The sequence below is a fragment of the Mus caroli genome, unplaced genomic scaffold (assembly GCF_978045245.1).
Source record: "Mus caroli unplaced genomic scaffold, Mus_caroli_1 scaffold_7, whole genome shotgun sequence".
NCBI classification, from domain to species: domain Eukaryota; kingdom Metazoa; phylum Chordata; class Mammalia; order Rodentia; family Muridae; genus Mus; species Mus caroli.
This window is the reverse complement of record NW_028227262.1, coordinates 434,298-449,044: the sequence shown is the minus strand read 5'-3', so window position 1 is coordinate 449,044 and position 14,747 is coordinate 434,298. Positions and strand designations below refer to the sequence as shown.

General features: G+C 42.9%; 1 protein-coding gene across 7 annotated transcripts; it reads left to right on the top strand.

Moving 5' to 3' along the window:
- The first annotated feature begins 201 nt into the window (after window positions 1–201).
- Etfbkmt (electron transfer flavoprotein subunit beta lysine methyltransferase) lies at window positions 202–13,740 on the top strand. Of its 7 annotated transcripts, XM_021165085.3 has the most exons (7): window positions 205–379; window positions 2,842–3,158; window positions 4,121–4,230; window positions 5,533–5,941; window positions 8,676–8,806; window positions 11,888–11,977; window positions 12,055–13,740. In XM_021165085.3, the coding sequence occupies exons 4-7, from the start codon at window positions 5,649–5,651 to the stop codon at window positions 12,093–12,095; spliced, it is 555 nt and encodes a 184-aa protein (XP_021020744.1). In that variant the 5' UTR covers window positions 205–379; window positions 2,842–3,158; window positions 4,121–4,230; window positions 5,533–5,648; the 3' UTR covers window positions 12,096–13,740. The 7 variants fall into 7 exon arrangements, with proteins under 7 accessions (XP_029334717.1, XP_021020739.1, XP_021020737.1 ...); XM_021165080.3 differs by having other exon boundaries at window positions 204–379; window positions 3,126–3,158; window positions 11,888–13,740; XM_021165078.3 differs by having other exon boundaries at window positions 204–379; window positions 11,888–13,740.
- Window positions 13,741–14,747: the final 1,007 nt, after the last annotated feature.

Below are 14,747 nucleotides of genomic sequence, written 5' to 3'. Positions count from 1 at the left end.
TTATTCCTCTGTCACCCTAAATTCCAGGTCAGAGTCCAGGAGGTGACCTAGCTGCAAAGGCTGACTCAATGACCCTGAAATCAGGTGACCTGGATAAGGCCCAGTCATCAGTGTTAACCTCCTCATGTAACCCCTTGTGTCAAAATATGATTGGTCAATGCAACAGTCCTCCCATTATCAGAAAGTAGCATACCATTCATTCGAGGCAAAGGATAATACATTTGGGGCTGTTACTTGGTATAATGGTGGTGTTCTCCTTACAGGCTCTTAGAGATTTTAGTTATGAACAGCTGGGAAATCATTAAAAGGAAAGCACAGGGCCCTGGACTAAAGGTTTAGCTCTGGTAGAACTATATACCTAGCATGAAAGGACGAGAGGGTAAGTTATAAGTACAGATCTATCTATCTATCTATCTATCTATCTATCTATCTATCTATCTATCTATCTATCTATCTATCTATCTATCTATCTACCTGTCGGTCTTTCTGTCTGTCTGTCTGTCTGTCTGTCTAAGGCAAGGTTTCTTGGTCTAGCCTTGACTGTCCTGGAACTGGCACTATAGACCAGGCTGACTTTGAACTCACAGAGATCTACCTGCCTCTGCCTCCTGAGGGTTTAAAGGCATATGCCACCACTGCCAGTCTCAGATTTTTAAAAATTCCTCCAGCCCTCCCAACCCCCCTTTTTTTGAGATAGGATCTCACTAGGTCTGGGACTTGCTATGTAGATCAGGTTGGCCCTTATCTTACAGAGCTTCACCTACCTATACTGGCTAAATTCTGGGGTTTGAAGCACATGTCACTACATCTGGAACTTTAAATTTTTCATTTTTAATTATGTGTGTCTGGGTATGTCTTCGTACATGAGTATGAAGTACCCAAGGAGGCCAGAGATCTCCTGGAGCTGGGATCACAGGAAATTGTGAACCACCCTGTATGGGTCTGAGAAGAGAACTCAGGTCCTAGGAAAGCACTATACATGTTCAACCACTGAGCATTTCTCTGGCCGCTAAATACAGATTTCTAAAGTTTTTATTACATGTATGTATTCTGGTGTGTGTGTGTGTGCTGGGGGTGATAATCAGAGGACAGTTCTTCTTTCCTTCTACCATGTAGGTCCTGAGAAACTCAGGTTGTTAGACTTGGCAGTGGGCCTGTACTCACTGAGCCACCTAGATAGGGTCCAGTTTTTGTTTCCCTTTCCTTCCCTCCCTTCCTCTTTCCCTTTCCCTTTTTCCCTTTTCTTTCTTTCTTTTTTTTTTTTTTTTGGTTTTTCGAGACAGGGTTTCTCTGTATAGCCTTGGCTGTCCTGGAACTCACTTTGTAGACCAGGCTGGCCTCGAACTCAGAAATCCGCCTGCCTCTGCCTCCCGAGTGCTGGGATTAAAGGCGTGCGCCACCACGCCCGGCCCCTTTTCTTTTCCCTTTTCCTTTCCCCTTTTCCCTTTCCCTTTTCCTTTTTCCCTTCCCCTTTTTCCCTTTCCCCTTTTTCCCTTTTCCCTTTCCCCTTTCCCTTCTTCCCTTCCCTTTTCCCTTCTTCCCTTTCCCTTTCCCTTTTTCCCTTTGCCTTTTTCCCCTTTTTCCTTTTTCCCCTTTCCCTTTTTCCCTTCCCCCTTTTCCCTTTTCCCTTTCCCTTCTTCCCTTTCCTTTTCCCTTCTTCCCTTTCCCTTTCCTTTTTTCCCTTTCCCATTTCCCTTTCCCTTTTTCCCTTTCCCTTTCCCTTTCTTTTCCCCTTTCCCTTTTTCCCTTTCCCTTTTCCCTTTCTTTTTCCCTTTGCCTTTTTTCCTTTTTCCCTTTTTCCCCCTTTTCCCTTTCCCCTTTTCCCCCTTTTCCCTTTCCCTTTTCCTTTTTCCCTTTTCCCTTTCTTTTTCCCTTTCCCTTTTCCCCTTTTTCCCTTTTCCCTTTTTTCCTTTTTCCTTTTCTCTTTTTCCCTTTTTTTCCTTTTTCCCCTTTTCCCTTTTCCCCTTTTCCCCTTTTCCCTTTTCCTTTTTCCCTTTTCCCTCTCCCTCCCTCCCTCCCTCCCTCCCTCTCTCCCTCCCTCCCTCTCCCTTTCCTTTTGAGACCGTGTCTCTTGTATCCCGGCTAACTTCTAACTTGCTGAGTATGACCTTGAACCATCCTCTCCTAAGTGCTAGAATTAGTACCAGGGTCTCATGCTATATAAACTTTCATAATAACTGAGCTACATCCCCAGGCCCCAAATCAGATTTTGACCAGGCATCTGAAGAACATTTTTCAATTTGCAAATTTAGATACATGGTTTGCCATTTTCTTTCTTTTTTTTTTTTTTTAAGATTTATTTATTTATTATATGTAAGTACACTGTAGCTGTCTTCAGACACTCCAGAAGAGGGCGCCAGAACTCGTTACAGATGGTTGTGAGCCACCATGTGGTTGCTGGGATTTGAACTCTGGACCTTCAGAAGAGCAGTCGGGTGCTCTTACCCACTGAGCCATCTCACCAGCCCCGGTTTGCCATTTTCTTAGTTTGGGATTTTTTTTTTTCTTTCTTGTACATCATAGCAGATTTTCGGTAATGAAGGTGAAATGGGTTAATTTTGAAGTCTTGAGTTGAGGGGCCAGTGGAAAATTTAAAGTCATTAGAAAGTTGGATATAAGAGATCCTGAACCTACAGGCTGAAAACAGCCTTACAGTGTGACTTTATAATTATGACACACCACAACTGAATGTCATAAAACTTTACTCGGCACTCCAGGTTCATACTCTTAACAGTATGCTTGGCATACAGTGCTAGCAGCATTAAGTCCAGCAAGACTGATTTTAGAAATCAGAATTCGCAGACATGGCTCACACGAGTTGTGCAATTGCGCTTCATTCAGGTCTAAACGGTCTGACCTGAGGAGTCTCCAGGTTAGGGCTTCGGCGTTCCCAGTTGCCTTGGGAACCGAGGGACGTCCAAAACAAAACACAGTTCGAAAGAGGGCGGAGCCGGTGCGTAAGTCCTCCGGTCCGGGCGGCCCCGTGTTCCGCGTCTCATTGGTTCCAAGTTTCGCCGCCTTCACGTTCCCACTGCGCTGTGTAGTTCCAGCCACGGGCTCAGTCTTCCATTCCCGAAAAAGGAGACCTACCGTACTTTTTTTTTTTTTTTCTCCTGCATGTGAAGGGCGAGTTCCACTTGCTGATCGAATAAAGTCAGGTAAGGCCACAAGGACTGCACTACCCTTTAAAGTAGACTCCTGTCCTTTGTTTTGGAGGAAAGTAACGTGGTCACAGCATTGTTTGGAGTGTAACCTTTTTGTTTGCTTGGCACAGTCTCACGTTGTAGTCTCTGGGCTGCAATGTAGCCTAGACTGTTTCGAGTTAGAGGCAACCCTGCCTTACTTAGCTTCCCAAGTAATGAAATTAGAGAAATGCCCTGCACTGTTTGCTTGTTTACATACTTTATCAGTGTGTGCACGTGCGCCTGTGGAGGCCAGAATGTGCCCCCAGAAGCTAAGACATTGGAATCTGTGGTCCTGTAGAAGAAAAGCAGCTCTCTTAATACCCGAGCCTTCCTTCTAGGCGGTTGGTTAGTTGGTTGGTTCGTTTCGTTTATTCGTTCATCCATCCATCTATCCATCCATCCATCCATCCATCCATCCATCCATCCATCCATCCATCCGGTCTGTCTGTCTGTCTGTCTGTCTGTCTGTCTTTTTGTAAAGTACTAGTACAGGGAGGCAGTCCTACAGCGGGCAGATAGGAAGAGGGACCATGGATGGGTAATAAAGGTAGAAAACTTTAAAGATGGTTGGCTTTTCCTCACCCACCTGACCCAAGACAAAAGCCTGGCAATTTAAAACAAAAGCCTTGTAGCTTTTTCTCCTCCCCATGCTGATGGCCTGGTTCAAAAAGTTCAAAGCCAGATCAGGGCAGTTTTTCAGCTATTTCAGTTTTCTTTCTTCAAAGTGACCCACACTAAATTAGGGGAGGAAACCTCTTCAGAGACTTCAAAACCAAAAATAACCTGCCCCCCCAATTCTCAAGAAGGGACTATTTTCAGCTCCCCTCTGCTTTGCCGAGGAGGGTCTTTTTCTCTGCGATTGCTGCATGTGTGTGTTTCTTTACCCCAATAAAAACATTTCTTCAACATCTGATTATGTCTGCTTCTGTCTTCAGGTTTTGATATTTCTCCACTGCTACCTGTTGAGCTCGGAAGTTTTTTAACTCTTGGCAGAGAAAACTGAATCCAATCAAGAACCTTTAGACAGTAATGCCAGCTTAATCAGGTATTACCGAGTACACAGACAGGGCTGACTTGAATTCAGCCCTTCTTATCATTGCTTCCTTTTTCCATGGAGATCTGCCTGCCTCTGCCTCCCAAGTGCTCAGATTAAAAGCCAGGAGTTTACTACTGTGCCCAGCCTGATGTCATTCCAGTAACATAATTTGAGTACCTACCCAGATTGGCTTTAAAACTTCATAACCAAACTGCCAGTGCTGGGAAGACATGGTATCCAAATACACAGTAATTCCCATATTACTCTGCTGTAAACCTTAAAGCTCATATGGTAGAGTGCTTGCCTTGAATGCATGAAGCCCTGGGTCTGACCCAAGCAACAATAAACTTTGGAGGGAGGAGGAGCACTACAAGTTTGATGTCTGGTCTACATAGTGAATTCCAATGCAGCCTGGGCTATGGTATAAGTCTATATTTTATTTGATGGATATGCTTTGCCTGCATGTGTATAAATGCACTGTGTCTACGTAGTGTGTGTGTGTCTGCTGCCTGAAAAAAGCCAGAGGAGGGCACCAGATCCCCTGGAACTGAAGTTATGATTGTGAGCTGCCGTGTGGATGCTAGGAACCGAACCTGGGTCCACTGCAAGAGCATCAGGTGCTCTTTAACTGCTGAGCCATTTCTTTACATGCAAGGCTATCCTAAGACCAAAACAAACAAAAAGATATACCTTATTTCATTTCATGGACATTGTTATAAAAATAAAATGCCTGTATATTTGTGATCATGAATTACTGAAAGGATTTCACAGTTAGGAAAAAAAAAAAGTGGGCTTGGAGAGATGGCTCAGTGGTTAGGAGCACTCACTGTTCTTCCAGAGGTTCTGAGTTCAATTCCCAGCAACCACATGGTGGCTCACAACCATCTGTAATAGGATCTGATACCCTCTAACGGTATATCTGAAGACAGTAACAGTGTACTCACATACATAAAATAAATACATCTTAAAAAAAAAAAAAAGCCAGGCAGTGGTGGTGCATGCCTTTAATCCCAGCACTTGGGAGGCAGAGGCAGGTGGATTTCTGAGTTTGAGGCCAGCCTGGTCTCCAGAGTGAGTTCCAGGACAGCCAGGGCTATACAGAGAAACCCTGTCTCAAAAAAAAAAAAAAAAAAAAAAAAAGCAATTAGATTTCTTTGCCCAAACTGGAAAGCCAAAGCTGTCCTCTGACATGAATTTGCACTTGAGTTGTTAGTGCATATTATTATGTGGCTAGCTTATTTTCTTGTTATGTGGAAGGATATGGACATGTTGGCTAGACTAAGAAATTTCAGTATTGTTTCTTTGTTGTAGAGATCCAGAAATTCCAGTGTCAATTAAGTGGAAAGATGGACCCTCATTCTATCTGCTTGGGAAACAGTCCTTATTAATAGCAACACTGACAGAACCTGAGGTTTGGAGATGTACTAATGGCTTTCAGCCTGTGTTGGAAAGCTCCCAGGAGCCAATGGAGTTTCCTGCAGGCTGTGAACAGTGGGTCTCCCCTGTTTCTCTGGAGGACAATGGGGAGCTGTTTGGATCCTAAGATGAAAGCCTACCTGGAGGAGAACACTGAAGTCACCAGCAGTGGTAGCCTTACCCCCGAAATCCAGTTACGGCTTTTAACCCCCAGGTGCAAGTTTTGGTGGGAAAGGGCTGACCTGTGGCCCTACAGTGATCCCTACTGGGCTATTTACTGGCCAGGAGGCCAGGCTCTGTCTAGGTATGTTTCATTGAAATATCGAAAATCCTTCTTCCTTTACGCACCCATCCCCACCTCCATTTCATTCTCTCTGGCCCCATATCATAGCAGCAGAACCAGAAAGCCAGTGAGGCCCATGCAAGTCCCAACTTTTATATGGTTTGGATTGCCATCCTTCTGGTGAAGTAGAAGAGGATTTGTCCTGTGGGAAAACAAAGTCATCTCCAAAAAGATGGCATATAGTTACCCATGATAGCGGCACCCTGTAATCCTATCACTTAGAGGCTGAGGCATGAGGCTAGGAGTTTGAAGCTATCCTGAGATATGGAACAATGCTTTCTTAAAACATTTAAATAGTCTCTTGTGCTCACATACTTGACTTTGGCACTGCCAAAAGAGAGGAAGACAGATGTTGAGGCCTTTTGAGTTTGGGTTTTTAGCTGAGACTAAGTGAGAAGACAGGGATTGTCAACAAAACAGAGAGGGCTGCACTACATCCAGAACTGGTCACTGTTAATTTAGCTTGGCTTCATGACAATCAATAGATGTGGATATCTTCGTAACAAAATAGTTCTCTTCACACCTGCCCTGGGCAACCTTTGTTGTCAACTCCAATGAATCTGGAGTTACCCCGAAGATACACCTCTTGGCATCTCTATGAAAGAGTGCTTTTCTTATGTTTTCTATTGCTGTAATAAAAAACCATAACCAAAAGCAACTTGGGGAAGTAAATGTTTATTTCATTTTATACTTCTAGGTCAAAGGAATCTATCATCAGGAAAGTCAGGGCAGGAACTCTAGGCAGGAACCTGGAGGCAGGAAATAAAGCATAGTCCATGGAGGAGCCCTGCTTATTGGCTTACTTCTTGAAGCTTGCTCACTCTGCTTTTTTAGCACCATACAAGATTACCTGTCTGGGACATTGCCCCCAATAGGCTGGGCCCTCACAAATCAATCATTAAACAACAAAAAAAGTCTCTTAGGCTTGCTCATAGGTCACTCTGGTAGAGTCATTTTCTTAACTGAGTGTCCCCTTTCGCACTTGCCTTTAGCTAGTGTCAAGTTGACAAACTAACCAGGAAAGGATATTTCCAAAGAGGTTTAACTGAGGAGGGAAAGCCCACCTTGAAGTGGGTGACACTTCTAACTGGATTGCACTCTGAATACAAGGAGAAGGAAGAACACTAGCTGAGTCATAGAATCCCTTTTCTTCATAGTTTGTCCTGAGAGCATCAGTCTCATTTTTTTTAAAGACTTATTTTAAGTTATATGAGTACACTTAGCTTCAGACACACACCAGAAGAGGGCATCAGATCCCCTTACAGATGGTTGTGAGCCACCATGTGGTTGCTGGGAATTGAACTCAGGACCCCTGGAAAAGTAGTCAGTGCTCTTAACCACTGAGCCATCTCTCCAGCCCGAGCATCAGTCTCATACTCCTGCTGCCACAGGTCCCTACTGCCATACCTTCCCACAATGATAGATTGCATCTTCAAACTGTGATCCCTCAAAATAAACTCTACTTCCCTTAAAAGTTTCTTGTCAAGTATTTGTTTACAGCAACGAGTCATATTCCCCCCACCCTCAGGGTCTTACTATATAGCCCTGGCTGTCCTAGAACTCACAGAGATCCACCTGCCTCTGTTTCCTTTATGCCACCATTGCCCAGCTTCCAACCGTTTTTTTTTTTTTTTTTTTTTCTTTTTTAGACTTACCTATTTTGTGTCTGAATGTTTTGCCTGAATGTTATGTCTGTGCACTTCATGTGTGTGCCTGGTGCCCATGAAAGTCAGAAAAAGTCATCTGATCCTCTGGAACTTGAATCTTCTGCAAGAGTACCAAGTGCTCTTAACCACTGAGCCGATTCTCCATCACTGAGCTAACTCTCTAGCCTTCCTACTAACTTTTGTAACACATACATACCTTGACCCAAACTCGTTTTTATAGCAGTTTGTTCATCGCTTTGTTGCATAGTTTTACTGCCTTAAACGAACTTAAGGCATAACCGCAGATTAAGCTTCCACCCCTCAAGAAACTCTAGTATGAGCTATTAAAGAACCTACATGGTCATAAAGATCCATATGCCTTACTTTGTGCTCTGATTCATGTGCATATCAACAATTAGTACAGAGTTCCTTGATGGATCCTAAAGACCCAGCCCTTCAAAGATCCTGCTTTAATACTATAAATGCTACCTGCTTCTAGCATTGGCTCTTCAGCACACAGAAGCTGATCACTTGGGATTTTCTCTTTGGTGGCTCATTTTAGGTGGGTCCTGCATTTGATTCAACCTAGCATCGTCCATCTTGTTTTTTCATATAGTTGCAACTATACTTTTTGTTAGGAAACAGTAGCTGAAACAAAGGCAAACACTTTTAGTATGTCCATCTACTCTTTGCTTTAGCATTTATCCTGATTTCATCTGATTGTCTTAAAGATGTAGAGCTGTCAGACAAAAGGTCTTCTATTTCCCAGGTATAGTACTGTTACTGCTACAGGCCAGGTAGTTTCTCTACCATCAGAAAAAAATTATATTTAGTTGCTTTGTGTGTGGTAGCACAGGTATACTGTGGTGTGCATGTGAAGGTCGAGAGGATAATTTGCATGGATTGGTTTTTTTCTACATTATGTTGAACTCCGTTCACCAGATGTCCAAGCAAGCACATTTATCTACTAAACCATCTTGCCTGTTTTTGTTTTAATGCTTCTTACGCTTGTTTTCCATACCTCAGCTGTTTCCTCCTTCCTAATTTAGGTATCTTTTGGATAACCCTGCTGTTGTTAGAGGAAAGTCTGTCTTAGATCTTGGGAGTGGATGTGGAGCTACAGCCATTGCTGCCAAGATGAGTGGAGCATCAAAGATCTTGGCCAACGACATAGACCCCAGTAAGGACTGCATATTTTAAAACATTTAAAGCTCATCCTCTTACACCCTGTGCCTCTCTTTTCATCATGATAGTTTATTGCCTTGTTTTGTAATCTGATACTGTGAGGTATGTTCAGTGGGGCCTGAACTGGTGGCTCATTTCCCAAAGAGGATTTGATTTGTTTGCCAGACATTCCACAGGGATGTCCTGCAGGGACACACATGTTAGCTCAGGGTTGAGAATGCCCTGAAATAAGTAAGTAATGTTTATTTGACACAAAATGCAAGTAAAGGGGCTGGTGAGATGGCTCAGTGGGTAAGAGCACCCGACTGCTCTTCCGAAGGTCCAGAGTTCAAATCCCAGCAACCACATGGTGGCTCACAACCATCCGTAATGAGATCTGGCACCCTCTTCTGGAGTGTCTGAAGACAGCTACAGTGTACTTACATATAATAAATAAATAAATCTTTAAAAAAAAATCTCAACTTTAAAAAAATGCAAGTAAAGATAGGCTTGTGTCTTTAATAGATATTTTTCCAGCATTAAAACCAATCTGTGTTGGGTGCGGCAGCCTATACCTTAAATAAATTCCAGCACTCAGGAGGTAGATGCAGTTCCAGGCTAGCTAGGGCTACAAAATGAGACCCTGTTTCTTTCTTTCTTTTCTTTTCTTTTTTTTTTTTTTTTTTTTTGGCTTTTCGAGACAGGGTTTCTCTGTATAGCCCTAGCTGTCCTGGAACTCACTTTGTAGACCAGGCTGGCCTCGAACTCAGAAATCTGCCTGCCTCTGCCTCCCAAGTGCTGGGATTAAAGGCGTGTGCCACCATGCCCGGCTGAGACCCTGTTTCAAACAAACAAACCAAACAAAAAACCAAGAAAGAAAAAGGCCCAAGTTGTGATAGTTAAGCTTTTATTTCATATGATTTTTTTTTCTGAACCTACCTTCATTTAGAATAGAGGTCTTCAGGGGTCTTTAAAAGGTTTCAGATATAACTTAACCAAGCCCAACATTTGTTTTTCTGTACATAAACATACAAAAAAATAACCCACCACTGCTCTTCTGTATCTAATATATAGCGTTTTAAAAACATTCCTTTATTGGCTATAGCCCACATGAGAAAGTGATAGACCACCATGAATATAAAACCAAATAAGAACTCTTTTATTTAAGCTAGAGAACTGAGAGCAGGCTCTTGTCACAACCCTAACCCTGATTTATACAAACAAAAGACAATTAAATCACATGCCGCAAGTTAGGAGAGTTTTTACTTTTAACAAGGGATCATTTCCCAACAAGGAAGGAGGAATGTTGGGAGTGACCTTGCTCGAACCTTAACTGCTTTACTGCCTTGTCAGCCTAAGCGCTTACTAGTACAAAGTCCTGGCCTCTGTGGGAAAGTACTAGCCCAGTTGAGAACAAATAGCTATAGATCTTGTGGACAGGTACCTAGCAACCCATTCTGTTCTGTTCTTCCTGCTGATCTTTTTACCTAGCCAATATCCTGGTCTTGAGAACAGGTGTGGTTCCCAGAGATAAAGTGACCCTGCTCTATCCCCAGCCCCCAGTACCCCATATTCTGCTTCTATGAGTATATAACCTGTATGGGAATAATAAAAATTTGTCAGCTTGATCAGATCTCCTGACTCGCTGTCCGTTCTTCTAGTCTCTTGCCCCTCCCCATTCTCTTCCAAGTGCCCCCCAAATCCCTGTCAACTATCCCGCAGGTCAGGACAGAGGAATCCTGATCTGTTAAACATTTTACAAGCATCATCTCTCAGGAGAAACTGTTTTGTCAAGCAGGATATAATTCTGGGTGTGAGGGTAGGTATGGGGTCAGGATAACCTGATCTCTCCTAGACCATTTCCCTTTTCTTTCCCTCCCTTTCTTTTCTTTTCTTTTTTTTTTTCCTTTTTTCTTTTTGGTTTTTCGAGACAGGGTTTCTCTGTGTAGCTCCCCCCCGCCCCGCCCCCCGTCCCCCGCCCCCCGTCCCCCGTCCTGGAACTCACTCTGTAGACCAGGCTGGCCTTGAACTCAGAAATCTGCCTGCCTCTGCCTCCCAAGTGCTGGGATTAAAGGCGTGGGCCACCACTGCCCAGCTCTCATTTTTTTTCTTATGAGACAGTTTCATATAACCCAGGATGGTCTCAGTTAGTTCTTTAACTAAGGATAACCTTGAATTTATGATCTTCCTAATTCCACCTTTGGGGTTATAGGCATGTGCCACCATGTCCAGCCTCTTTGTTTTGTTGTTTGTTTGAGGAAGGTCTTAGGCTGAAGACACAGCTGGCTTGGTACCCCCTTTGTATCCCAGGTTGGCTCATACTTGCAGGAATCTTCCTGCTGTATATTACCAAGCCTTAGGGTGACAGGTGTTCACCATCATGCCTAGCCAGTATGTAATTTATACTGGCATAAATTTTAAACTTCTTTGCCTAAAAAATAACAGGAGCTGGAGAGATTGCTTAGTGGTTAAGAGCTCTGGCTGCTTGTCCATAGGACCCAGGTTCAATTCTCAGGACTCACAGGGCAGCTCACAATTCTCTGTAGCTACAGTTCCAGGGGATCCAATACACTCACATAGACATGAATCCAGACAAAAACATATGAAATAAAATTGAAAACAACAAAAACAAGAAAAAAAATCTGTTTTAATAAAAGGTAAGTATTAGATTATTTTAAATTTATTAGTTCATTTGTGAGTGTACACCACATGGGGAGATCAGGGTCATTGTGTGGGATTTGGTTCCTTCTTTCCACCATGTGTGTCGCATGTATTGAACTTTATTTTTGTTTGTTGAAACAGGGTCTTTCTATGTAGTCCTGGCCGTCCTGGAACTCCCTATAAAGACCAGGCTGGCCTTAAAATCACAGAGATCTGCTTGTCTCATCTGAGACCTGGGATTTAAGTTGTGTGCCACCATTCCTGGCCTTCAGGTGTTGAACTCTTTAGGTTCAGCAGCAAGCATCTTAACCTTCAGAGCCTTAAGCCTCTTAATCTGGCCCCTATTGTTAGATTTTTAAAAGTGTCTAAATAATAAGGAATTAAAACAGCCTACTGATACATGCTTACAGACCAATTCATCATATGTTTTCTAAAGTTGCAGGAATGGCGATTACACTAAATTGCAAATTAAATGGACTGAATCCTTTTCCTGTTTTAACTAAAAACATTTTGAATACCCAACAAGGTAAGTTTGATCTCATTGTTCTTGGAGATATGTTTTATGATGAAGACCTTGCAGACAGTCTTCATCTGTGGCTGCAGAACTACTTTTGGACCCATGGAACCCGAGTACTGATTGGTGACCCTGGGAGGCCCCAGTTCAGTGGACATAGCATTCGGCATCAACTGTACCAACTAGTAGAATACACACTTCCAGAGCCAACTCAGCAAGAGAACAATGGACTGACCACAAGTGCTGTATGGGATTTTCATCCCTGATTTGTTAAAGTGCTTTCAAGTATGAATATAGTTCTGTTTGTGTTAAGTTCTAAAAATATCCTCTGTAGGAGGTATTAACAGTATAAAGAATGCAATTCAGTGGCTTGTGGTGGATTGGGCCTTGAATACTACCACTTGGGAGGCTGAAGTAGGCGCATCTCTGTGACTTTGAGGACATCTTGGTCTATAGTGAGTTCAAGGACAGCCAGAGCTATATAGTAAGACCCTGTTTCAAAAATTGATAGATAGATAGACAATAAAGTAAATTTCTTCATTCCTTTGCTGTGACACCTTGAATAACTCTGTATGGTTTACTAAAGTTAGTTATGGTTATGTTCCCATTTCACATACCAAGGTGTCAGGATTTTATAACAAAACACTGTATCATATACAATTGCATATGTAGAAGGTATATCTATATATGTATGTATGGATGTAATATACATAATTTGCTTCAGTATTAATAAAATATCTCTGGAAAGATAAATAAGGAACTCAAGTGTTATCTTTCTGATACTATATCAAAATAACTGAGGAATTCAGCTTAAAAGAGAAGTGATCTAGCTCAGTTTCAGAGGCTCCAACCCATGGTCTGCTGGTTCCATTGCTTTGTGTTGAGGTGGGGTAGGATATTAAGGCAACCACAGTATGCAGCAGAAATGGCTTCTCACATTATGGTGACCAGGAAGCAGAGAGCAAGAGACCAGGGATAAGGGTGGGCTCACTGGTCCCAAGGAACAAGACCAGGGAAGTTGCCATGGGGAGGGAGACAGAGGGGATGGGGAAGAGAATGAGAGAAAGAGTGTACAAGCAGGGAGAGAAAATGCAGAGGGGGGGAGGGAGGGAGAGGGAGACCAAAATATCTGGGTTATATAGGGAAGATCTTCTATGGGTGGGGAAGCCCAGCGTGTCAGCTGGACAGTTCACGGCAGAGGGCTGGGTATGCCAGTTGTGCCCTGTAACAGGTGGGAGAACCTGGAGGTCAGGTCCACTTTGTTATGTAAAATATGCATCTCAGCCACTTGGTTCCAGGTCTGAATCCCAACACTTAAGATCCACTTATGAGCACTAATTCACTGGGGATGAACTAGGCTTTCAACACAAATCTTGGCAGTGAGGAGGTATTACAGATTAAAGCTATAACTGGTTATGTAGAGGAATTTTAGTTCAACAATATGGCTGCTCTGGCAAGGGATCACATCCAAAGGCTTTCTAAGTTTATGTGATTCAGCTGGAATACAGATACTCCCTAGATCACAGTAGTTGTGGTGTGGCTGGAATGCAGTCATTCCTTTAGTGCATACCTTTAGTCCCAAACAATGAAAAGTAAGGTTAGGGGCTGGCGAGATGGCTCAACGGGTAAGAGCACTGACTGTTCTTCCAAGGTCCTTAGTTCAAATCCCAGCAACCACATGGTGGCTCACAACCACCCGTAATGAGATCTGACACCCTCTTCTGGTGTCTGAAGACAGCTACAGCGTACTTACGTATAATAATAAATAAATCTTTTTTAAAAAAAAAGAAAGAAAAGTAAGGTTAGTTTATAGATGGAATCAGTCATGTTTGAAAGTGATAGCTAGTTGAAGGGCAGAGAAAGTGACTAATCAAAGATTTGACTGAATGAGTCAGAGAGTAGGATATGCCCAACTCTCAAGACAGCAGCATGTAGAGTGAGAGAGGAAGCAGTTTTATAGAGATATGTTGCAGGAAGATAGAACAAGCCAGAGGATAAGGAGCCAGAAGATTAGAATAAAATGCTAGTTAGTTTGAGGCTAAGCAGAGCAATTCAGTGAGAAGCTGAAATAAGCCAAACTGAGTAAGAGATTGGAGAAGAGTTTGAGCCAGAGCAGCTGAGTTGAACCAGCCAGCTAGAGTTCAGAAAAAAGCTAGAGAGTGTGTTGTGGTAAATCTCCAACTATGCCCCTGTAATAAAAATAACTCACTCAATTAATATGATGAATTCATGCTGTGTGCCTAGATTGGGCAGATCTACCGCTGCACTACCATCTTCCACATCTGTGAGACCCTTAGGACTTGCGGTTTCTCCAGGCCATGTGCTCCTGCTCACTTTCTCTTCTTCCTCCTCCTCTGTTCCTCTCCCTATCCCATTTTTCCTTCTCCCCTCTCCCCACCTTCCTCCCCACCTTCCCTTTTATCTGCCCAATCATCAGCTCTCCTTTATTTTATAAATTAAGGTGTGAAGTTTACAGGAAATCACCTGAGTGTTGACTCATTCCTCCTTTGCAACCACTCACAGGAGAATGGATTTAACATCAAATATAATTAGCCCCAGGGCTACCCACAACAAGAGGGTGAGTTCATTCAGCAGTAAGCCTCCAAAATAATTTTTATCAGGCAGATTAAAGATACTTCTATGGGCTTAAAAAAAATAAAAAAATAAAAAACCCAAAGTTCTCTCTATGCCTTCTGAGGCAACCAAATGGTCTATTCACTGGGTTAAGAAATGGATTTTATCTTGGGAGGCAGAGGCAGGCGGATTTCTGAGTTCAAGGCCA

What these genes read in the sequence shown, in the direction of transcription:
- Etfbkmt (XM_021165084.3), top strand. Translation starts at nt 5,649, where the DNA reads ATGGCTTTCAGCCTGTGTTGGAAAGCTCCCAGGAGCCAATGGAGTTTC. An exon ending in GGAGGCCAGGCTCTGTCTAG is followed by an intron (nt 5,942 to 8,675) that starts GTATGTTTCATT and finishes TTCCTAATTTAG; the next exon opens with GTATCTTTTGGATAACCCTG. An exon ending in GGCCAACGACATAGACCCCA is followed by an intron (nt 8,807 to 11,887) that starts GTAAGGACTGCA and finishes TGTTTTCTAAAG; the next exon opens with TTGCAGGAATGGCGATTACA.